The following is a 24050-nucleotide window of genomic DNA, read 5'->3' on the forward strand; positions in this document are numbered from 1 at the left end:
ATCCTGTGAATGATTAAGTAAAACAGAATGCTGTGGCCGCAATACTTCCGCCAGTCAGCAACAGGAATCAGCTGATGTTTAATGGGAGAATATGGAGAAGAGACTTCTGGCGATTAAATCTTCCACGTGGTTTCCATGGCTGAGAGATTGTGGGTCTTGTGGGTAATACTCTCGCCGGAGAGCAGAGGATGTGGGCTCAGTTTCATTCAATCGCAGCTGCAAAATCGTGGTTGACCGACTGAGGGGAAACGAAACCTCTTAAATAAACTGGAATGGGTAATTAAAGATAAAAAGAATGAAGACTTGCATTGCCGTAGCACCTTATATGGCCACAAAGCCAAGGAAATGGTTCTTGTGGTGCAGTCGCTGTTTCAATGTAAGAAACCTCCTGCACGTTTGCACACAGCAAGATCCCAGAAGCAGCAATGTGATCACAACTTGGATAATCTGCATTTTTTGGTGATGTTGGTCGAGGGATAAATATTGACCAGGCCACCTGGAGGAAAATTAAACTCGTGTGGTGGCTGTGGGGACGTTTATTTGAGGGGGCAGATGTGGGCAGAAGGAATCTCCACCATCCAAAAAAAAAAGCACCTCTGGCTGCGCGGCATTCGTCCAGTGCTGCCCTGGGAGTGTCAGCCAAGGCTTTTACCTTAAGTTAAAAAAAAAAATCAGGACGCAAATGTGCAGCTCTTCCCAGCCCCAGAGAACTGAGGATGCTGCATGGCGCCTGGAGTTTAAGCAGCGCGTGGAGTGACGAGATTTCGGTTTAGATTTAGACATTACTATCACGCGTACACAAGTACAGGAGTACAGTGAAAAGTTTGCAATGTCGCCACACAGTGCCATCTTGGGTGCACGTACCTCAGTACAAAAACTTAAGAACAAAGTGGAGAGAAAGAAGGAGCAAAATTAAAAGTTAAACGTTACAGTCAATCTTTGTCAGAGTCATACAGCACAGCGAACCACACTCTGTAACCAATTTGCCCCCTTTTATTAAAATCTCTTTCCTCTCACCTTAAAACAGTGTGCCCCCTAGTCTTGAAATCTCCCATCCTAGGGAAAAGGCACCTGCCATTAAGTCTATCTATACCTGTCATTATTTTATAAACGTCTATCAGGTCGCCTCTCAATCTTCTACTCTTCAGTGAACTAAGTCCCTATCTTTCTTTTTAACTGAAATCTTCCCTCGCTGCCAACATCCTGATAAATCTCTCCGAGTTAATGAGATCCTTCTGATATTGCGTGGAAGAAGAGTCTTGTAATAACAGGTGTGAGGATATGTCACAATGTGGTCGCACAGAAGAGAGGATGTTTTTTCAGTGCCAAATGATGAGTCTCTAACATCAGTAAATTAATTTCAGAAAGCTTTTTTTTTAAAAAAAGGGTTATCAAATCTCCAAGTTTCCAATATCGGTAGCTGCTCTGACTAAATATGTGTGCTATTGACGTGACCCAGGTTGGCAGCTTACTGCAAACCTCACAAATGTATCTTGTAGATTGTGATTTGTTAACCAGCCTCCAGGGATTTACTTTAAAAGGTCCCAGAGGCAATTAAAGTGTTGCTGCTTGGAACAATGAAGTGAACCGCTGACACTATTTATAATGTCACAATTTAGTAGAAAATTCATAGGGCACACGTAACACAAAAAGAGGGTGTTCAGGCCCTCGTGTCTGATGGTAAATCTAGCCCAATCCCAGGTCTGTGCCTGTGACCCTGCAGTTCCCATCTCTCCAAAAAGGCACCACAGGAATTATTAAACATGGTGGGAGTTTCTGCCTGAGGCATCCAAGTCTCTGCCAATCACAAAGTGTCAACGCCTTTCTTTTCCCTTCAGTTATTCATAATCTACACAGCTCAGTTTTTCTTTATTTGCTCACAGGCTATAACATCGTTGACTTGGCCAACATTTATTACCCATCGAAGACAAGATTAGAATGGTACTGGAAAAGCACAGCAGATCAGGCAGCATCTGAGGAGGAGAATCGACGTTTCGGGCAAAAGTCCTTCAGCAGGATGAAGGGCTCCTGCCCGAACCGTCGATTTTCCTGCTCCTCGGGTGCTGCCTGACCTGCTGTGCTTTTCCAGCACCACTCTGATCTAGTCTCTGATCTCCAGCATCTGCAGGCCTCACTTTTGCCTTTATTGCCCATCCCTAACTGCCCCACTGAGGGGGGTGGTTGCCATCTGCCACCTTCCACTGGCTGCTGTCCGTGTGCTACAGTTGGACCCCCAATGTCCTTAGGGAGGGAATTCCATGATTTTGATCCAGCAATGGTGAAGGAATGGCGATGTATTTCCAAGTCATGATGGTGAGTGTCTTGGAAGGGAACTTGCAGAGGGTGGTGCTGCCTTTGTCCTTCAGGGCAGTAGAGGTTGTGGGTTTGAAGGTTGCTTTTGCAAGCTGCAGCAGTGGAGCTTGTAGATGGTACACACACTGCTGCGATTGTGCATTGGCAGTGGAGGGAGCAGGAGTTGAAGGTGGTGAATAAGGTGCTGATCGAGGAACAATACTTTGCTCTGGATGGTGTGGAGGATCTGGAGCAACAAAAAGTTTGATTCCTCCACTAAGTGAATACATCATCCTGATTTGGCAAACTGTCATTCAACCATTTTTTAAGAATACCAAGATGTTGTTAAACTGGAATGGGTAGAGAACACATTGACCAGGATGTTGCCAGGACTGGAGGGTTTGAGTTATAAGGAGAGGTTGAATAGGTTGGGACTTTTTTCCCTGGAGCATCAGAGGCATGGAGGTGACCTTTATAGGAGGTTTATAAAATCATAAAGGGTCATGGATAGGGTGAATAGCCAACATCTTTTCCCTGGGGTGGGGAAGTCCAAAACTAGAGGGTATAGGTTTAGGGTGAGAGGAGAAAGATTTAAAAGAGACCTAAGGGGCAGACATTTCACACAGAGGGTGGTGTGGTAATGGAATGAGCTGCCAGAAGAAGTGGTGGAGGCTGATACAATTACAACATTTAAAAGGCATCTGAATGGGTATATGAATAGGAAGGGTTTAAAGGGATATGGGCCAAGTACTGGGGAATGGGACTAGATTAGGTTAGGATATCTGGTCAGCATGGAAGAGTTGGGCCGAAGGGTCTGTCTCCAAGCTGTATGACTCTATTACTCTTATAACCCCTCTCTAAGTAAAAGCACTTGGGATCGAGTCTTTTGGTTTTTACAGGCTTTGGCTAAGTTTGAGTCTAAGTTGTGATGGCAATTGGGTAGAGAGATCCTACAGATACCCCCCACCCCATGGCCAACGATGATTAAACCGTATCCCATGATGTTTTGCTGCAGCTAGCTCTCTCTGACAGGAATGGGTGTGAATCCAATTCCCCGCTCCACCTCCACCTGGCTAGCAGCACCCAGCACAGTTCAGCTCTGCCTCAGAAGATTGCTCCCGCTCTCCAACTTCCTCAGCATCCAGCACGTTGCCCCGTTGTCTGCTCCACTCGTAGAGATCACAGCACACTTGGCCGATCCAGCACACGCAGCCTGCCTGGAATCTAACTGCAGGGCCCTCAGACCAGCCCGAGCAATAGAACTGCATCTTCCGTGCTCTAGCCCTGCCTTGTATCTGCACTTTGCATCAGGAGGGGGTTGCATGATGATGTCATCAGCCACAGTCACAGTGGGTAGCCCTAGTCCCACAATATTTTTTGGATTAGTGGTGCTGGAAGAGCACAACAGTTCAGGCAGCATCCGAGGAGCAGCAAAATCGACGTTTCGGGCAAAAGCCCTTCATCAGGAATAAAGGCAATTGGGTAGAGGGGTCCTTCAGATTCGCCCCAACCCCATGGCCAATGATGATTGAACCATATCCCATGATGGTTTGCTGCAGCGAGCTCTCTCTGACAGGAATAGGTGTGAATCCAATTCCCCGCTCCACCTCCACCCGGCTAGCAGCACCCAGCACAGCTCAGCTCTGTCGCCTCCGCCTCCGAGCTTACTTTCATAATCATGACTCCCGCCCACCTTCCGAGGACCCCTTCGCCCACCTCCAACACACAGCATCCACCTGGACACCCCGCGCTGGCCTATTACCCGCCCTCAACCTCTTCATTTCCAATTGCCGCCGGGACATTAACCGCCTCAACCTGTCTACCCCCCTCCCCCACTCCAACCTCTCAACCTCACAACGCGCAGCCCTCCAATCCCTCTGCTCCAATCCCAATCTCACCATCAAGCCAGCGGATAAAGGGGGCGCAGTGGTAGTCTGGCGCACTGACCTCTACACCGCTGAAGCCAAACGCCAACTCGAGGACACCTCTTCCTACCGCCCCCTCAACCATGACCCCACCGCCCATCACCAAACCATCATCTCCCAGACCATACAGAACCTCATCACCTCAGGAGATCTCCCACCCACAGCTTCCAACCTCATATAGTCCGGGAACCCCAGACTGCCCGGTTCTACCTCCTTCCCAAGATCCACAAGCCTGACCACCCTGGCCGTCCCATTGTCTCAGCATGCTCCTGCCCCACTGAACTCATCTCTACCTACCTCAACACTGCCCTATCCCCCCTAGTCCAGGAACTCCTCACATACATTCAAGACACCACCCACGCCCTCCACCTCTCCAAGACTTCCATTTCCCCGGCCCCCAACGCCTCATCTTCACCATGGATATCCAATCCCTCTACACCTCTATCGGCCATGACCAGGGCCTCCAAGCCCTCCATTTTTTCCTCTCCCGACGTCTCCAACAGTACCCTTCCACCGACTCTCTCATTTGTTTGGCCGAACTTGTCCTCACTCTTAAGAATTTCTCCTTCGAGTCCTCCCACTTCCTCCAGGCCAAAGGGGTAGCCATGGGCACACGTATGGGCCCCAGCTATGCCTCTCTATTTGTTGGCTACATAGAACAGTCGATCTTCCGTAATTATACCGGCACCGCTCCCCACCTCTTCCTCCACTACATTGATGACTGCATTGGCGCCACCTCGTGCTCCCGCGAGGAGGTTGAGCAATTCATCAACTTCACCAACACATTCCACCCTGACCTTAAATTTACCGGGACCATCTCTGACACCTCCCTCCCCTTCCTGGACCTCTCCATCTCCATCAGTGACGACCGACTTGACACCGACATTTTTTACAAACCCACCGACTCCCACAGCTACCAGGATTACACCTCTTCCCACCCTACCTCTTGCAAAAATGCCATCCCGTATTCCCAATTCCTCTGCCTCCGCCGTATCTGCTCCCAGGAGGACCAGTTCCACCACAGAACACACCAGATGGCCTCCTTCTTTAGAGACCGCAATTTCCCTTCCCACGTGGTTAAAGATGCCCTCCAACACATCTCGTCCACATCCCCACCTCTGCCCTCAGACCCCACCCCTCCAACCGTAACAAGGACAGAACGCCCCTGGTGCTCACCTTCCACCCTACCAACCTTCGCATAAACCAAATCATCCACCAACATTTCCGCCACCTCCAAAAAGACCCCACCACCAGGGCTATATTTCCCTCCCCACCCCTTTCCGCCTTCCACAAAGACCGTTCCCTCCGTGACTACCTGGTCAGGTCCACGCCCCCCTACAACCCACCCTCCCATCCTGGCACCTTCCCCTGCCACTGCAGGAACTGCAAAACCTGCGCCCACACCTCCTCCCTCACCTCCATCCAAGGCCCTAAAGGAGCCTTCCACATCCAAAGTTTTACCTGCACATCCAGTAATATCATTTATTGCATCTGTTGCTCCCGATGCGGTCTCCTCTACATTGGGGAGACTGGGCGCCTCCTAGCAGAGCGCTTTAGGGAACATCTCTGGGACACCCGCACCAATCAACCACACCGCTCTGTGGCCCAACATTTCACCTCCCCCTCCCACTCTGCCGAGGATATGGAGGTCCTGGGCCTCCTTCACCGCCGTTCCCTCACCACCAGATGCCTGGAGAAAGAACGCCTCATCTTCCGCCTCGGAACACTTCAACCCCAGGGCATCAATGTAGACTTCAACAGTTTCCTCATTTCCCCTTCTCCCACCTCACCCTAGTTCCAAACTTCCAGCTCAGCACTGTCCCCATGACTTGTCCTATCTGCCTATCCTCTTTTCCACCTATCCACTCCACCCTCCTCCCTGACCTATCACCTTCATCCTCTCCCCCACTCACCTATTGTATTCTATGCTACTTTCTCCCCACCCCCACCCTCCTCTAGCTTATCTCTCCACGCTTCAGGCTCTCTGCCTTTATTCCTGATGCTTTATTCCTGATGAAGGGCTTTTGCCCGAATCGTCGATTTTGCTGCTCCTTGGATGCTGCCTGAACTGCTGTGCTCTTCCAGCACCACTGATCCAAAATCTGGTTTCCAGCATCTGCAGCCATTGTTTTTACCTAGTCCCACAATAACCAGCTTTGTCAGGCACCTGGACCCTTAAATGAACCAAGTACAAGAGAGTCCTCTAGGATGTAGGAGCCATCGCAGCTACCAGGGTAGCAGGCACACATCTCTAGGAAATGTTAACAGTGACCACAGATCACCTGCACGTTAATGGAATGTAACACTTCCAACTGATTAATTCCCAATGTTGTGATACGGCCATCTCAGTGTGACCTGTGACAGTTGATTGCACCCAACACATGGGGGAAGCCATGTATGTTTCCTATTTCCCCAGCTGCAGCACTAATCTCATCACAGGAACAAAATCAAGTGTTACCTTGCATCGTTCACTGCTCTGATGCATTTGTGATGCATCACTGAGAGACACATTGGTCCCATCATTCTCATGGAAGGAAGGAGTCACACACAAGTTCAAAGTGACTGCCACCTTCATAGATACCAGGAGAGAATGGCCTCCTGCTCCTGTGGCCATCAGGTACTGCTGTCGCAGCCAGCACTTTCTGTCAGAGGGTCCCAGGATTTATAGATCCTATGTTGACATTGTGCCACATTCAATCGGTCCCCATTCCCTTACAATTCTTACCAAATCCTTTTAATGAGAGAGGGAACGTAAAAGCTAATTAGTTTTGGCTGTGACATCCATGTGATTGGATTTACTGTTGTCGCAAGTACAGTGAAAATGTTTGTTTTATGTGCAGCACATCATCACAAATGATACTTAGACAGAGCGAGGCACACAGGGTTACAGCTGCACAGAAGGTGCACAGAGCAAGATCGACATGAGATTTCAAATTTGAGAGGCCCATTCAGAGATCAGAACAGCGGAGGAAGAAGCTGTTCTTGAATCAGTTGGTCTGTGTGTTTAAGCTTTTGTATCCCCTACCTGACAGAAGCAGCTGCAGGAGAGTATTATTGGGAGGAAGGGGTCGTTGACGTTGGCAGTCTTTCCGTGGCAATGAGTTGCATAGTTGGAGACCATAGATGGGATCTGCCATCTTACCATTTCTCACGCCTTTCTCTCAGTGATGGTCTGCAACAGCCATTCACAAGCTTCCCTCAGGTTCCAAGGTCAGAAATTTCCACAAACAGTTGATATGACACATCATTATACAACACCACGTGTCCTTATGGACAGAGTCATAACCACTTATCACAAACAACCTTTCCAATAACATTTCCAACTGCCATCGATACTCCCCAGGTCTTATCTAATCTCTGCTTCACCACACCTTAATGTGTGCTTCACTTGATCTTTGCCCTCGGATCTTTGCCCAAGGAAGTAGACTGGAGCCTCAGTTTTACATTCCATGTGAGAGACGGTATCTCAGACCACGTTGAAGGAGTTGACCCTGAATGAGTGTTGCAGACTGACACATTCCAAGGCCTAGGTCTATGTGCTGAGACACGCAGTAAAGCCTGGGGCAGCTGCTGCCAAAGTGCAGTGAGGAAAGACCAATGTGTAAGGTCCTTGCGCCAAAGAATAACGGGGGTCCATCCAGTAATCAGAACCTCCCTGATGCCTGAGCTAAATACCAAGAGTTTATTGGTAAACATAGGCAAAGCTGAAACCAATGTGTTTTCCGCTCCGTCAGTAAAAACAGCACAGATCTGAATGGCTTCATGAACTGTGTAGGTACATAAAGATTTCCTTCTATGAGTAAAGTATGTTTTTGAAATAAAAAAATCTCAGATCATGCAGCACTCCCCACATATTGATTTGTTAGTTTCCAGTCTCGACATGTGTTCAAGTTCCCAACTGGGGTTTGAACTTTGACTCAGTTGCAGTTCCATGGGTGTTATCCGTGTCCTGAGACATACAACATTCCATTACCCCGGGATGTGAGCACAAAAATCAAGACTAGTGTAGTATCAAAGAAAGTGCCACATTGGCCAATATTACACAACGGGCTTCTCAGGTGGATGTAAAGGATCCCACTGGACTATTTCCAAGGGGAACTAATCCACAATCATAGAATCCCTACAATGCGGATGCAGGCCATTCGGCCCATCAAGTCCACACCACCACTCCGAAGAGCATCTCACCCTGTAACCCTGCATTTCCCATGGCTATCCCATACATCCCTGGACACTGTGGGTAATTTAGAGAGAAAGTGAGGACTGCATGTGCTGGAGAGACAAAGTCAAAAAGCGTGGCACTGGAAAAGCATAGCAAATTGGGCAGCATCCAAGGAGCAGGAGGGTCAACATTTCAGCCATTAGCCCTTCATCAGGAATATGCAATTTAGCACAGCCAAACCACCTAACCCACATATTCCTGGACATTAGGAGCGGTTTAGCACAACCAATCCACTTAACCAACACATCTTTGGACTGAGAGGGAAAACTGGATCACCCGGAGGATACCCACAGCGCCAAGGGGAGAATGTGCAAACTCCTGAGGCTGGAATTGAACCCGGTCCCTGGCGCCGTGATGCAGCAGTGCTAACCACTGAGCCACCGTAGCTCAATTTCACTGCAATAGTTGATTGGCCATCATCACTTGGCTGCTGGTGGAATTATGCTGTGCACAAATTGACAATTGCTTTTCCTTAGTTACTCAGTGACAGCACTCTGCAAGTATTCAGTTGGCTGCAAAGCACTGAGAGATGTTAAAAAGTCATGAAAATCATTACAAAAAGAGCAATCTTTGTTTTAAGAGTCAGGCACATAACTTATCGACTGGAAGTTGAGGTAAAACATCGGCTGAAGAACACATTATATGGAGCCTGGTTTTTAAAAGTAAAGAAACTGCTCATTTTGAAAGCGAGGAATAGAAGGAAGCCATTCAGCACCTCTAGTCCATTCTATCGTTCAGTTAGAATGTGGCTGATGTATCTCGTCATTTCTCCATTTTTTTTCCCTTTCGCCACTACCCTCAACATTCTTAGCCACTAATCCATGGTTATAAAATCCTGCGAATAAATGGGTTACAACAGGATCTCAGTGATGAGTCTTGATTTCAGCCTGGTGCGGGAGCTGTTTAATGTTTCATTATTGATCTTAAGTTACAAGTGTACATTTCTCAGGCTGCATCGCTGAAATTACTCATTTAGCAGATATTTTAAAAATGAATGGATGTGTAACTCAATAAATTATGTTAGTTAACATTTTAATTCCTTGCCATGCCCACTTATTGAACAGATATATTTCAACCTTGATTTAATCTTCATCAATAATTTATGGAGTCTCTATTAAAAATGATGAGCTGGATTTATATACCACTCTCATGACCTCAAAAGTGCAAAGCCAATTTGCAGACAATGAAGTCACGATCGTAATGCAGAAAACACAACAGCTAATTTATGCACAGTAAGCTCCCACAAACACATGTCTGATAAAGATCAGATAACATGTTCAGAATGATGTTGATCTTGACCAAGATCCGGAAGAGCCCAAATAGCCAAGTACCCTCTTTCTGGCCTTAACTTTTCTCTAAGAAAACTCTTCTGCAGTTGTGTTAAACAGCTTCCTGGGTTTGTTTTACATAACCACTTATGGGGCGAATGTGGCTTCAGTCTAACGGCCTGTCCAGGACTCCCCTAGCCTAGTGGGATTCCCTTGGTGCTGCATTGAGTGTATCAGCCTGGAATACTTGAAGATCTCAAACACAACCTTCCGGAGTCAAACGCAACCAGGAATGCAGCTCACAGAATGATGGCAAATCCAAGAAAATAATATCTATTGTGTCAGTGTCAGGACAATATTGTTTGGGGATTTTTAAGTGCAACGTTCGTGGGTTTTTTTAAATATGGACATTTATGATGAAATATGGTTGAGGATATAAATTTTCTGACTCTTTGGAACATCCTTGTGTGCATTACGCCGAGTCTCAGGAGGGCTCATGGAATGCTGCACTTGAAGAATGCCAAGGGAACTTGGACAGCAACACCTCAAAAGGGAGAGACACCATTCAGAAACTGACAGGTGGTCTCCTTTGTACGTAGAGATAATGAGAGACTGAGTACCCTCTCTCAGTAGAAAACAGTCTCCCGTGGGTTGAGCCGCAGGCTGTAAACATAATAGAAGTTGAGAGAAAGATAGTCTTGAGCAAAAGGCATGTCTGTGTTTAAGCCTTCTAGGAAAATACAAGGAAACGTTTTTAAAGCAAACCCTTCTGGGTATTGGTGAGCTGATGTATTAATCTTGTGTTTAATTTCCATGGTGCAAAAGTGTGCTATGAAGAGACACAGCTGAGAATTGAACACTACGGCATTTGCAGAAGAAGCAATAAAGCCTCTCTAACTGTTAAGAACAAATCAAGTCAGCAAAGCCACAGTTGAAGGAAACTGGACAAACTCCTTTCAGTTAACAGTAGAACGAATATTATTTTTAAATTCATTCACAGAATGTGGGTGTCACTGGCTGGACAAGTATTTCTTGCGCTTCCCCAATTGCCCAGAAGGCAGTTTCAGGCAAATCACATAACTATGGTTCCGGAGTCACATATAGGCCAGACTGGATAAGGATAGCAGTGTCCATTCCTGAAGGACATTAACAAACCAGATGGATTTTTTCAGATGATGCCAACACTTTTATGATCATCATTAGACTTTTAATTCCAAATTTTTATTGATTCACATTCCACCATCTGCCTGACATAATTCAAAAACAGGTCCCCTGAAGATTAGTTGGGTCTTTGGATTAATAATCTAGTGGTATCACCTCTAGGCCCTTAATCCCCAAGTGACTACTCAACTGCCAAAGTCAGCAGTTCACAACTTTCCAGTTGATTCAGCACGGAGACATTTTTGGAAAAACTACATTCTTAGCTTTCACTTTTGCATTTCTGAATCACCTCTCATTTCTAACGTGTGAATACAGATAGCTTTTAATAGGTTTTATTAACTAATAAGCTCACTCTTTAACTGACGAAAGGGACAAGTCAGAAGTCTAGCCAGCAGTTGAAATCGCACAGACACCATGGAGACGAATGACTAAGCAGTACGGTGGCTCAGTGGTTAGCACTGCTGCCTCACAGCATCAGGGACCCAGATTCGATTTCACCCTCAGGCAACTGTCTGTGTAGGGTTTGCACATTCTCCCAGTGTTGGCGTGGGTTTCCACTGGGTGTTCCATTTCCTCCCACAGTCCAAAGACGTGCAGGTTAGGTAGATTGGGCCATGCTAAATTACCCAGAATTGACAGTGATGCGCAGGCTAAGTGGGTTAGCCATGGGAAATTGGGATAGGGTGTGGGCTGGGATGCTTTCCAGAAGGTTGGTGTGAAATCAATGGGCTGAATGGCCTGCTTCCACACGGTGAGGATTCCATGACTGGCTTCTACCTCTGTCACTGTTTAAGGGATAAATTTGCTGTAACAGTGGGTGGAATTCCTCTGCTTTTCCTTAAATCACTCCATGGAATCTTTTAGTACCCAGCATGGCAGCACTCCCAAGTTCCAACTTCCCAAAACCAATTTCCTATTTATTTATTAACGCCCGAATGGATATAATCTGAAACCAAATGTCACAAAGTGTGATCACAGCTTCAAATTCAATCCTTAAATATATGTTTTTAAGGGAGTGCCTAACAATCACACCTAGCTTGTCGAGCAGCAGCCAAAAAAATCATGGTGTTCAGTAATTACCTGAATCATTAACAACTCTGACAACTTGTGCCAAGGATCCTTACTGTTCATGGTGAAAGTTCAAAGCTCACCATTCAATAATGATTGTCGAGAGTTTCTGTTTTGTTAATGTGAACACTCGCATGTACAGAGATAATGCAAGACATATAAGTGCACATGCACATACAAGATTCATGTAAAAGCCAAATACTGTGGATGCTGGAAGTATGAAATGAAAACAGAAATTGCTGGAGAAACTCAGCAGGTCTACCAGGATCTGTGAAGAGGGAAACAGGGTTAATGTAGAGTCCTGTATGACTGGTTTTTGCAATGTTAACTCAGTTTCTCCAGCACTTTCTGCCCCTATTTTATGACTAGACGCACCAGGTATGCATAGAGTGATACACGTATAGTTAGGCCTGAGTCACGTGGACGCACACAAGACACGTGTCCACAAGAAACTGAGTAAGCAGGCCGCTATTTCACAGCGGTGGGTAACAGATTATGTCAGAATCTCAGAACAACTGCTCTATTCCAGAACGTTATGAGGAAATATACCTTTTCTGTAGTGAGTACTGAACATGTGTAAAGGGAACTAGGGCAGAGTGATGCCAGATTACGTGAAACAGAAGCCAGAGTCTGCTAACCTTGCCGCCTGTGTCTTGTTGTTCCAATGACAAAAAACTCAACTTACTACAGTCCCAGGAATGTGGGGAGGAACAGAAGAGCAAAATGAAAATGAGGAGAGGTACAAATCTTCCTGAAACAATGAGTTGATTTGAATAGATAAATATGAACAGCATGAACCGTGAGTGTGTGTATGTAAATGCGTGTGTCTGAGATACATGTCAACATGCATCCACAAGACAGCATGTGTCTCAGAACGTGCTTCCGTGAGATAGCACGAGAGTCAGAGAGAGTAAGTGTGTTCCATCTCCCTAAGACAACACATTTGTCAGTGCACATGTGTGCGCATGCACGTGTGTATGCATGTCTGTGTCAGTGAGGGAGAACGTGAGAGTCTGAGACAGCACTTGTGTGTGCATTCATGTGCACGAGAGAGAGAACACCCTTATGCATGTGAGCAGGATGACCAGAACTGCACACAGTACTCCAGAAGAAGCCTCACCAATGTCCTTGAGAAAGGATGATGTAAGGGTGACAAGAGTGGAACATGCTGAGACAGCCTATCTCCCGACAGAAATAGAGTTATAGAGATGTATAACACAGAAATAGACCCTTCGGTCCAACTCATACCACGAGATATCCTGAACTAATCTAGTCCCATTTGCCAGCACTTGGCCCATATCCCTCTAAAACCTTCCTATTCATATACCCCATTCAGAGACCTTTCAAATGTTAGAATTGTACCTCTTCCTCTGGCAGCCATAAGCAGCAGTAATATAAGTGTGGAGGAAGGCCATTTGGTCCATCATGTCAATGCCAGCTCTTGGACAGGGCTATACAACTGGATTTTATCTAAGTTTTCCTGCGTCATTTGGTTTCAGACCATTTTGTCAGAGAAAACAGTTTGCTCCTATTTATCTTATTAAAATCCCTCCATTTTCATATAAATGGGCAGTTTTATACTGAAAGAGACTGTTCCTTAGCTGGCCCAAGACTGAAAAAGAAATACCATTTAATGACAAACCACTTAATTCCTGTTCCTGGAATTTATAATTTTCCACAGATTTAGGAGAGAAAAGAAATAGGGGGAAGCCATTTAGTTCTTACTTAATGAGATCACATCTGACTTCCAACTTAATTTGTTCCATATCCCTGAATACTTTTGGTTATCAAAAATCTACCAGATTTAAAAATAACACTGATCTAGCCATTGTTGAAATCGAGCTCCAAACCTCTGACAGCCTTTGTCCCAGAGATCTTCTAAAAGTTCACTCTCAAAGGGGCGAGGCAAGGCAGTGGCCTAGTGGTATTATCACAGGACTATTCATTCAGAGACCCAGGTAACGTTCTGGGGAGCCAGGTTTGAATCATGCCACCTTAAGTGGTGGAATTTGAATTCAATAAGAGAGTCTCACAATGGTCATGAATCCAACATCAATGAATCCACTGGCAACACGGTGGCTCAGTGGTTACCAGGGACCCAGGTTCATTCCATCTTGGGGTGACTATCTGGGTGGAGTTTGCACATTCTCCCTCTGTTGGTGTGGGGTTCCTCCGGGTGCTCCAGTTTCCTCCCACAGTTCAAAGATGTGCAGGTTAGGTGAATTGGCCAGGTTAAATTTCCCATGGTGTCCAGGGATAAATAGGTCAGATGCATTTGTCAGGGGAAATATAGGGCAGGGAATGGGTCTGGGTGGGTTACTCTTCAGTGTGGACTTGTTGGGCCAAATGGCCTGTTTCCATACTGTAGGGATTCTATGAATTGTTGGAAAACTCTTCCGGTTGACTAATGTCCTTGAGGGAAGGAAACTGCCATCTTTACCTGGTCTGATCTACATGTGACTCCAGACCCACAGTAATGTGATTGACTCTTAACTGCAATAAGGGATGGGCTTTTATTGCTGCCCTAGCCAGTGACACCCACAACCCAAGAATGGGTAGAATAAACAGTTTGGCTCGAATTTTTCGATGGTGTCGCTTAACAGTGATGTTAGTTTGAGGGATAAGTCAAGAGGATCTTCTCTTCCGTTCTTCAAAGTAATTGAAAGATTGGACCTTTTCCTCTCCCGCCCCCAGGGATTGCAGGGGTGACCCCCTGCTGTCTCACTTTGGAAACTCAGTACCTCAGACGGTGTTGCACTCCCTCAGGGCAAGGGGGAGCGTTGGCTGGAACTGCTTCTCAAGCCCTGAGTATGTGGGACCTGAACTCCCAAGGCTATTGAAGAAATGTGAGGGATTAAGGGGAAAGAGGAAGGAGATTGACACAAAATAAACATGCTCAGGAGATGATGCAAGACATGATGGGCCGAATTGGCCTCCTTCTGTACTGCAACAATTCTGTGATTCTGACAGAAGAACATCCTACTCACTGAGTTACTGCTAACATCTCCTCACTGATTGCTTGTCCGAACATTCCAATAGACATCACATAACACACAATGTGCTATAACAAGGAAAGTATGTACCATAAAGAGATAATCTTAAATAAAGCTAGTCCTCAGTAAGTGAGAAATATTTAACCTGACCTTCATCTCTTACCAAAGTGCAATCCCTTTTGGGGAAATGGCTAATTGACAATTACAGGTTAATTATTATCGCCGTGGGAAGCTCAAAGGTGTTTAGTTGCTGCTTTCTGAAAACATTTAATTCAAATGCACCAGGTGGAAAATTTTTCCACAGCAGCCAGTGAGCTGCGGTAAACTTTGCAAATTGAGTGATGTGATCAGATCCTGACAGTCATGTCTGGAATACTGCATTCAAATCTGGTCTCCCTGCTACAGGAAGGATGCTGCGAAACTTGAAGGGGTTCAGAAAAGATTTACAAGGGTGTTGCTGGGGTTGGAGCTAAAGGAAGATTGACTGGCTGAGGCTATTTTCCCTCGAGGCCGAGGGGTGACCTCATATAGGTTTATAAAATCATGAGGGGCATGGATTGGAAAAATAGGCAAGGGGTGGGGGAGTCCAAACTAGAGGGCATAGGTTTAAGGTGAGAGGGAAAAAATTAAAAGGGACCTAAAGGGCAACCTTTTCACACAGAGGGTGGTACGTGTATGGAATCAGATGTCAGAGGAAGTGGAGGAGACTAGTACAATTACAACATTTAAAAGGCATCAGGATGGGTACATGAATAGGAATGGTTGAGAGGGATATGGGTCAAATGCTGACAAATGGAACTCGATTAATTTAGGATACCTAGTCAGCATAGATGAATTAGACTGAAGGGTCTGTTTCTGTGCTGCACATCTTTATAATGCTATAACTCTATAGCAGCAGCAATGAGGAATGATGGACATGATGGAGATGCAGCTCAGAGCAGTTGGCAGCAGGAGACTGCTTGCTTGTATGTAAACATTTGAAATATCGTGTTTCAAGGCAACGCGCAATGGAGCTCACTGTCAAATATTCCATTATTGTTTCTTTTTAGCATTAATGTGGAAGGTAAACATCCCCACACTCAAACACAGCTCTCCAGAGGATGCTAGAAGATGCTTGAAAGGGCTACATAACTCTGCAAAAATGCAAGGCGCCCAGAACCAGACAAAGAAACTGGGAAAGGTGCTGCTTAGATCTCTCATACTGAGAATCTTAGAGCAAGGTAACTGGAGACTCAATGACTGTACATATTAAGTGGACAGTGTGGCAGTGAGTTACGGATCACTCAGGGAATCAGCGTTATTGCGGTGATATGCACTTTCCATGCAGGCTGTTATCTGGAGACGTGATAACAATATTCTAGGCAATCCATGGCTGACAAGGAATCTCTCCCAGTCTTATCCCCTGCCGTGGGTGTGTATTGAAGGATTTACAAGTTCCTTGACCATCATGTTTTGGAGAGGATTTGAACCTAGAGTATCTGGCTCAGAGGCTGTGACGCTGGTCACTGTGTCACAAGATAAATGGTTCCCCAAATCTGGTGACAGAGCACCAACACGGATCGCAATGCTAAAATAGGTAGACCATACCCCTGACTCAGATCACTTTCTATGCCAGCTTAGATCCTCAAATTATTAGAATGCAATCCCTGCCATCTTCAACAGTTGCATCCATGGGCAATGAGATTTGTTGGGAAGTAGATTAACTCCAAATTAACCAGTGCTAATCAGGAAGTCAAATAAATTATTTGCATTATTTGATGTTTTAAAAAAAAAAACCTGCTTAGAAATGTTGATGACACACCTCTTGAGCAGGTGGGACTTGGACCTAGGCCTCCTAGCTCAAAGGCAGGGACACTACCACTGCCCCACAAGCACCCCTTGCAAATTCTTTTTTAGTTGATCTTGTGCATTGTCTTGGGAGTTTTACCCTAAAGACAGCTTGTTCATTTATTCTGTTATATTCCCACAACATATAAAAGTTGAATTTTTATCGAGAAATTTGAGTTCAGTCATAGAACACCCACGTACCTTCCAGTGTAACGTGCCATAGTCCAGGAGTACTACAGGGTTGTTCTCTCATTAGAGACAAAGAGACGACTGGTGGTGAGGTTAACCTGAGGGTCACCACACCTCAGGTGTGGGGGGACATTGGGAAGGAGAGTCCTTCCTGTGAACCTCAGCCGGTGCAGGAATTGAACCCATGCCATTGGGGTCACTCTGTGTTGCAAACCAACCATCCAGCCAACTGAGCTAACCTGAAAAATTGGTTTCTGGTTGAAACTGGTCCTTCCATTACGTGTTGTGGGACTTAACTTTAAAATAATATACATAATTCAAAACTGGGATGACTATCTTCGTCATGAAGTGTCTCCATTGCCATGAACATGCCCTTCCCCTCTCCTACCTTTAACCTCTCCCATCCCACTCTCCCTTCCACCACCTCTGACCTCCCCTCGACTGCACCCTCTCCTCCCCCCCGCCATCGTATCCTCAGCAAACGGGTCTTCAGCAACCTACATCCGACCTATCTCCCTGAATATCTCCAGATTGTCCTTCAATAGTGCTCAGAATGCACCTCTTTCACCAAACCCTCCTGATCTTCTTTTTTCACTCGGCACTCATCTAATCCTTGAACCTGATTGGCAGAGGCCTGTTGTGATGCATTGCCATGTTTACTATACAGTACTGGCATTGAGAGCATAAAAAAAGGAATTAAAGACAAGCTGGTAGAGACACAGAGAGGATTCACAAGAACGCAGTCCGAAAGGAGAGGTTATAGGTGTCAGGAAATGTAGAACAGACTGAGCCCCTCTTTCTCTGGAAAAAGACTGTAACAAAATCTTTAATATTGTTGACAAATATTGTTGATTCTTTTCCAGTGCCATACTCCCCATTCCCCATCTGCCTTGTCTCAATCCTATGTTTCATTTTCCATACCTCTGTCTCTAATAGCATTCTTTTCCAATGCTTTCTGGATTCTATCCTCATGCTCTTGACCAAATGGTACACCCTTAAGCTCAGGAGGCTATCAGTCCCTTAGTGTTTGTGCCAGGTCTTTGAAAGAGCTATCCCACTGTTTCTGATTTTCTGCTCTTTCCAAATAGTTTTTCAAACCACTATCCCCTATTCAATACTCTAATCCTGTTCCGCAGCCTCATAATCACCTCCCACCCTCGCTCCAATCCCACATTCTTCAATATAATATCTCTTACCGTAAACACATTAGCTCTGTGCCATTGCCCTAGTTCTGCATCAGGGTTTCCTTTTCGGGTTGAATGACCCTTCCTCACAACAGGTCACTCGACCTGAAACGTTAACTCTGATTTGTCTCCACAGATGCTGCCAGACTTGAGCTTTTCCAGCGATTTCTGCTTTTACTTCTGATTTACAGCATCCTGTGATGTTCCAGTTTCCTCTTGTCCTCATTGTTGGACCTAATGGCTTCCTTCTAACCTGTAAATGCCATGCACTACTTTATAAACATGCTCCAGGAAGTTGCTGAGCTAATCATTTAAATGATCAATTGGAGTTTTATTCCCCCATCAGAACAGAAACCGCTGGTACAGGAGGAAGAGACTTACAAGGACAACACAACCTGTGTTGTGAGTCAAAATATCTGCAGTGAGGAGAAGCAATGCTTGATATAGCATGCAGGAATTTTGTAATTTGGATACATACAACAATATCTGATTATAATTCAGAGAGTGTAACATTCGAAAATATAGACATACACAAAGATATCATGTTCATTAGAAACTGCACTTGAATCCCACTCTGACTTGAATGTTGCATCTGAATCCAATGGGAAGTGCGTTGGGATAGCGCTGACCTAGTTCCTCGTCTCTGTCACCCAAAGCACATCATTGCTGGTAATTTGACAACTAGAAGATGCTCCTAGGTTCAGTATTGTGACAATGGCCTAAGTATAGACAATTTTCTAATATCAGATTTAGGAGTTGTTATTGGAGCTGTATCTGACCTGGGAATGTTTGATGCAAATACTGGGTGACAGATCCTCAGGGTTTTATATCCTCAAGGACAGCAGCTTTACAAACTGAGCCACTGAGATGCCCTTCTGCCTGTGTTTTTAAAGCAAGTTTCAGAATGTCGAAGAACAGCTACAAAGAAAGCAGCAGACTCCCAGCAACCATTTGTCTATTTGCCCTCTGGGTGCTCTGTTCATCTGATGCTACTGAAAGTCAAAGTGTCAACGTGCAAAATCTCTGTCTGTTGCATTCCCATCACAGGAGACCAGATGGAGGCCATTTGCCCCCCCACCCCAACAAGCCTATCCTGCTATTCAAAAAGATTATTGCTGATCTTTATCCTAACTCCCAATGTCAACTGTAGCTCTGTTGCACCTTTGGGTCAGGATGTTCTGGATTTCTTTTTTATTCCTGCATGGGATGTGGATGTTACTAACAACACCAGCATTTGTTACCAACTGCTATCGGCTCTTGCCCAAAGTGCCTCTCTGAGCAATTTCACAGCACCAGGGACCCAGCCTCAGGTGACTATCTGCACACTCTCCCCACGTCTATGTGGGTTTCCTCCAGTTTCCTCCCACAGTCCAAAGATGTGCAGATCAGGTGGAGGATTAGCCATGGTAAATTGCCCTTGGTGTCCAGGGATGTGCAGGCTAGGTGGGTAAACCATGAGAAATGCGGCATATCAGGGATAGGGTGGATCTGGGTGGGTTGCTCTACAGAGCGGCAGTGTGGACTTGATGGACTGAATAGCCTGCTTCCACACTGTAGGGATTCTTTGATTCTATGATTTCAGAGGGCAATTAAGAGTTAATCATATATCTAGAGTCACACGCAGACCAGACCAGGTAGGGTTGGCAGATTTCCTTCCCTGAAGAAGGATATTAGTGAACCAGATCAAAACGAAAAGAAGTGCAGATGCTATAAATCAGATATTAGTGAATTGGATGGGTTGGTTTTTATGACAATCGACGATGGCTGTTACATGGTCACCATCAGGCTAGCTTTTTAATTCCAGATTCTTCATCGTATCAAATTTCACCATCAGCCCTGCTGGGAATCGAACCCATATTCCCAGAACATTAGTCTGGGACTTCTGGATTACTAGTTCAGAGATATTACCATTACCCCATTGAAGAACAGGAGCACAGAAATCCCCCATGGTGCTCTCAGCATTGCCCTAACTCAGTCCTGCACAGAGATGCTAACACAGATGTTTTATGATCCCATGTCACTATTTTGAAGAAAATGAATGGGAGTTTGTTTTTGCCTGTGCCCTGGCCAATGTTTATCCTTTAATCAAAGTGTCCAGATAATCTATGTTTGTGATAATCAAATGGCTCCATGTGGGAGCTTGTTGTGTACAGATGGCAGCACATTTCCTACACAGTGACAGACATCATTGGCTGCAAAGCACTTTGGGATGTATTGAGGTCATCTATGGTGCTGCAAAAACCCTTTTCTTAAAAAAAATTAGTCGCTCTCAGATTTCAAACTCCTGAGCTACCATCTCGGCTTTGTGGAAGAGAGTCCCACACTTCTCCTGTCCCATGTGTGAAGCAGTGCTTCCCAACTTCTCGAAGGAATGTTCTGGTTCTGATCTTAAAGTTGAAGATCCCTGTCCTGGACTTTCTCACCAGCAGAAATGGTTTCAATTAATTTTAAAATTCCTGAAAGGCCTCAGTTCAATTTATCCTTCACAATTCCAGACTCACGTTAATCACCTTTGAAAACCAACCCAGGATTGCACCGAGTCTGAGACTGAAGTCCTTCCTCACTGAACACTCTGCCCCAAATGCCAAAACCAGCCAATCTTCATTTATTGTTGAAACTACAATGACGTGGCAGTGAGTTGGAACCTTGGTCAAGCTTATTCCCTGCTCGGAACAGAGGTCAGATATCTGTTTACGGCAAGGATCATTACATTACAGTGTCAGTGAACAGTGTGCTTTGGGAATGTGTCACACCTTCCACTTGAATGATGAGAGATAGATTGGTTGTTGAATGAAGATCCAGTTACACAAAGTAACATTGTGGTTATGATACTGGACTGCCCTGTGCCAAGTTTCAGTTTCAAATGCCATTATGGTAAAAATGTAAAATAAATTCAATAAACTACCAAACTGAAGAGTTCTGAAGAAATCATAGCAGACTCGAAATGTTAGACACAGCCAGACTTGCTGAGTTTCTCCAACCCTTGCCATTTTTATTATCAAACTGTGCTGGAAAAGAGGCCACTCAGCACCTTCCACAAATTCAACACTCCTGTCATTTTAAGAAAATGAATTCTGTTCATTTCCCTCTGGCTCTTTCGCCAGCTATCTTGTCAATGGAAACCACTTCCTACCTATCAAATTCAAACCTTGCAGAAAGTTAAATGCCTCTGGCGTCCTGTGCTCTGGGAAGAACAATACCAACTTCTCTATGTCACTGTGGTCCCTCACCCCTGGCACTGGGGGAACACAACTGCCCCAAAGGAAGGGCACTAATACTCTCCTGCATCTGGCCTTCAGGTGGTTGGCCACACTTACCACACGGTGTCCTCTAAGTCTTTGAATCCAACTCATCCAGAACTAGGACAACTTTGGATGGGCATAACATACTCGCCTTGCTCTTAACATTCCAGTAACAAATTCTTTCAAAATATTCAAGGGGAAAATGTTCTGGGGCCCAGGTTTGTTTTTAATTCATTCACAGGGTGTGGGCATCACTGGCTTGGCAACATTTATTGCCCATCCCTAATTATCCAGAAGGCAATAAAGGGTGAGCCACATTGCTGTGGGTCTGGAGTCACATGTTGGCCAGTCCAGGTAAGGATGGCAGTTTCCTTCCCCACATGGAATTAGTGAACCAGGTGGGGTTTTCCTACAATTGATTCGTAGTCATCATTAGACCCTTAAATTCCAGATTTTCCAAAATCTGCCATAGCCGGATTTGAACCCAGGTCCCCCAGAACATTACCTAAATCTCTGGATTAACAGTCTAGTGATAACTCCACTAAGTCAACGCCACCCCTTAAAGCTATGATTTCTCCCGTGCATCTGTTTTGGGTAGAACCAATGGCCATTGCAGTTTCCTTTGTAATGTACAGGTTGACCAGTCCCTCGGGATAATGTTGTGTTCTCTACTTACTGTTGCTGGATTTAAGGTCCCGGTGAATGACTGGGACAACCGCCTCGTTGTGAAGGTAGTTCATTCCTCTCGCGATCTGCACTGCCCAGTTGACCAGGACATGAGGGGGGACCTTCCTGCCCGCCAGGGCTCGGTTTAAAGCGCCTCCCCGGGCGTACTCCATGACCAGGCACAGGTTAGGCTCCTTCAGGCAGACCCCCTTCAGCAGGATGATGTTGGGATGCCTCAACATGCCGAAGAGCCGGGCCTCCCTGCGGACGTTGTCGGCCGTGACGCTGATGTCCTCGTCGGGATCCTGGCGCGCCGCTTTGACCGCCACCTCGTCCCGTCCCCAGGTGCCTTTGTAGACCTTGCCGAAGCCTCCCACCCCGATGATCTCCTCCAGCAGCAGCTCGTTGAAGTCGATGACTGGGGGAAGGGGTAACTCCTCGCCGCCTCGGAAGCCGCCGTAGGCCGGGTGGCTGCTGACATAATTGCTCGGGAAGATGCCCACTTTGTCCTGGATCTTGCCCGTCCACCAGCCCTCGTCCCCGGAGACGTGCGAGTCCTTGGACAGCAGCTCCACCACGTCCCCGCGGCGGAGGGTCAGCTCCTCGTCGGCCGTGGACTCGTAGTCGAACACGGCCGTCCAGAAGCTCCGGGATCCGGGGGCGGCAGCAGCAGCAGCGGCAGCGGGAGGTGGCGGCGGGGGCTTAGGCAGTAGGAGCTGGCAGCATCCAGGAGCCTGGAGGGAAGGAGACTCCTGTTGATGGTCCCCATTGCAAGTGGCAGCTTCGGTTGCTGGGGACTTGCTGGAACTCATCGCCGCTGGCTCCATTGTATACCAGCCTGGCTTGCGCATCCATACACCAGGCTGGCCATTGAGGGCTGCGGCTGCCTCTCCTGAAAGGCTGGCTCAGCTCTCCCAGTCCCTTATCGTTAAGAGTGTCCCCTCCAAGGGCTCTTCTTTTCAAAGAGCAAATAATTTTCCTTTCACTGTCCGCTTGGCCTTGCATTATTTCCTAAGATACCATTTTCCTCTCTTCCCCTTCTCCACGAAGAAAATGAGAATTCAAAAGGCCACCACTTCCGCGTTGAAACGGACCGGGTCCCTGTGTCTGTGTCAGTTTCTCTGTCACAGTCCCCGGGCTCTCAGCTGTTCTCGACAAAACCGACACACGCGCGCCCACCGGGAGTTGTAGTCCTCTTCCCCGTTTGGAGGCTGGGCGAGACCAGGACCGAAACTACACCTCCCAGAGGGCAGTGCGCTCCGAGGCACGGGCCCACCCGCCTTCCAATCGGTGCAGCCCGTCCCCCTGATTGGCGTCCCACCCAGCGCCAATGGGGGAAGGAGGAGGGCGGGCCATATGCTGTAAAAGGCGGAGGGGAGAATGAATGGACGTTTACAGTATCTTGTGCCTTTGGTTGTGATGTCAGACAAGAGTAGGCTTCCAGTTTAATAGTTCACTTTGCTTAACTCAATTGGAAATGTAATTTTACACTTTTCTTCATTGAATTACAGATTTCATCTTGTCAAAGTATCTGTACTTGCCCTCTGTCTTCTTCAGCTCCTGGGACGTAGGCAGGTTTTGGAATGTTTTTCCAGCATAATATTTGCAATGTAAAGTTGTGCTGCCCACAGTAGAAGGGCGTTTGGCAATGTATTCCAATACACACAACACAGAATTTGGTGCAGGTTTGTTGGAGGGGAGGAATTTGAAAGTGTATAACATGACCAAAATGACCAACTGATTTGCTTTTTTTGCGACTATCCAGAATAAAAGAGACTTTCACAGGTCTTTTTCCTGAACTCAAAATAATCTGTTTATCAAAATACAAAACTTATTCTTAGAGTAATTGGCAAACTCTGGTTTCTCTCAAAATTATAATCCGGAATTAGATCCATGTCCCCTTAATCCCAAACAGACACACTCACACAATGCAAAAGGCAATACACTCCACAAATAACTCAGTCCGCCGATTTCTCAGCAACAAACCCAAACAAGCAGACAAAACACACTCAGAAA

At 46.1% G+C, this 24050-nt stretch overlaps 1 protein-coding gene across 1 annotated transcript in view; it reads right to left on the bottom strand.

The window, feature by feature from the left end:
* map3k10 (mitogen-activated protein kinase kinase kinase 10) overlaps positions 1 to 23556 on the bottom strand; it is an 80699-nt gene extending 57143 nt beyond the window's left edge. Inside the window, exon 1 of the mRNA XM_087983907.1 lies at positions 22045 to 23556. Within this exon, the coding sequence (XP_087840033.1) occupies positions 22045 to 22885 (841 nt within the window). The 5' untranslated portion in view covers positions 22886 to 23556. The remainder of the gene's footprint in view (positions 1 to 22044) is intronic.
* Positions 23557 to 24050: the final 494 nt, after the last annotated feature.

Source organism: Chiloscyllium plagiosum, unplaced genomic scaffold (assembly GCF_037043375.1).
Source record: "Chiloscyllium plagiosum isolate Xiang-an unplaced genomic scaffold, Cpla_swu_hap1 HiC_scaffold_47, whole genome shotgun sequence".
Classification (NCBI taxonomy): domain Eukaryota; kingdom Metazoa; phylum Chordata; class Chondrichthyes; order Orectolobiformes; family Hemiscylliidae; genus Chiloscyllium; species Chiloscyllium plagiosum.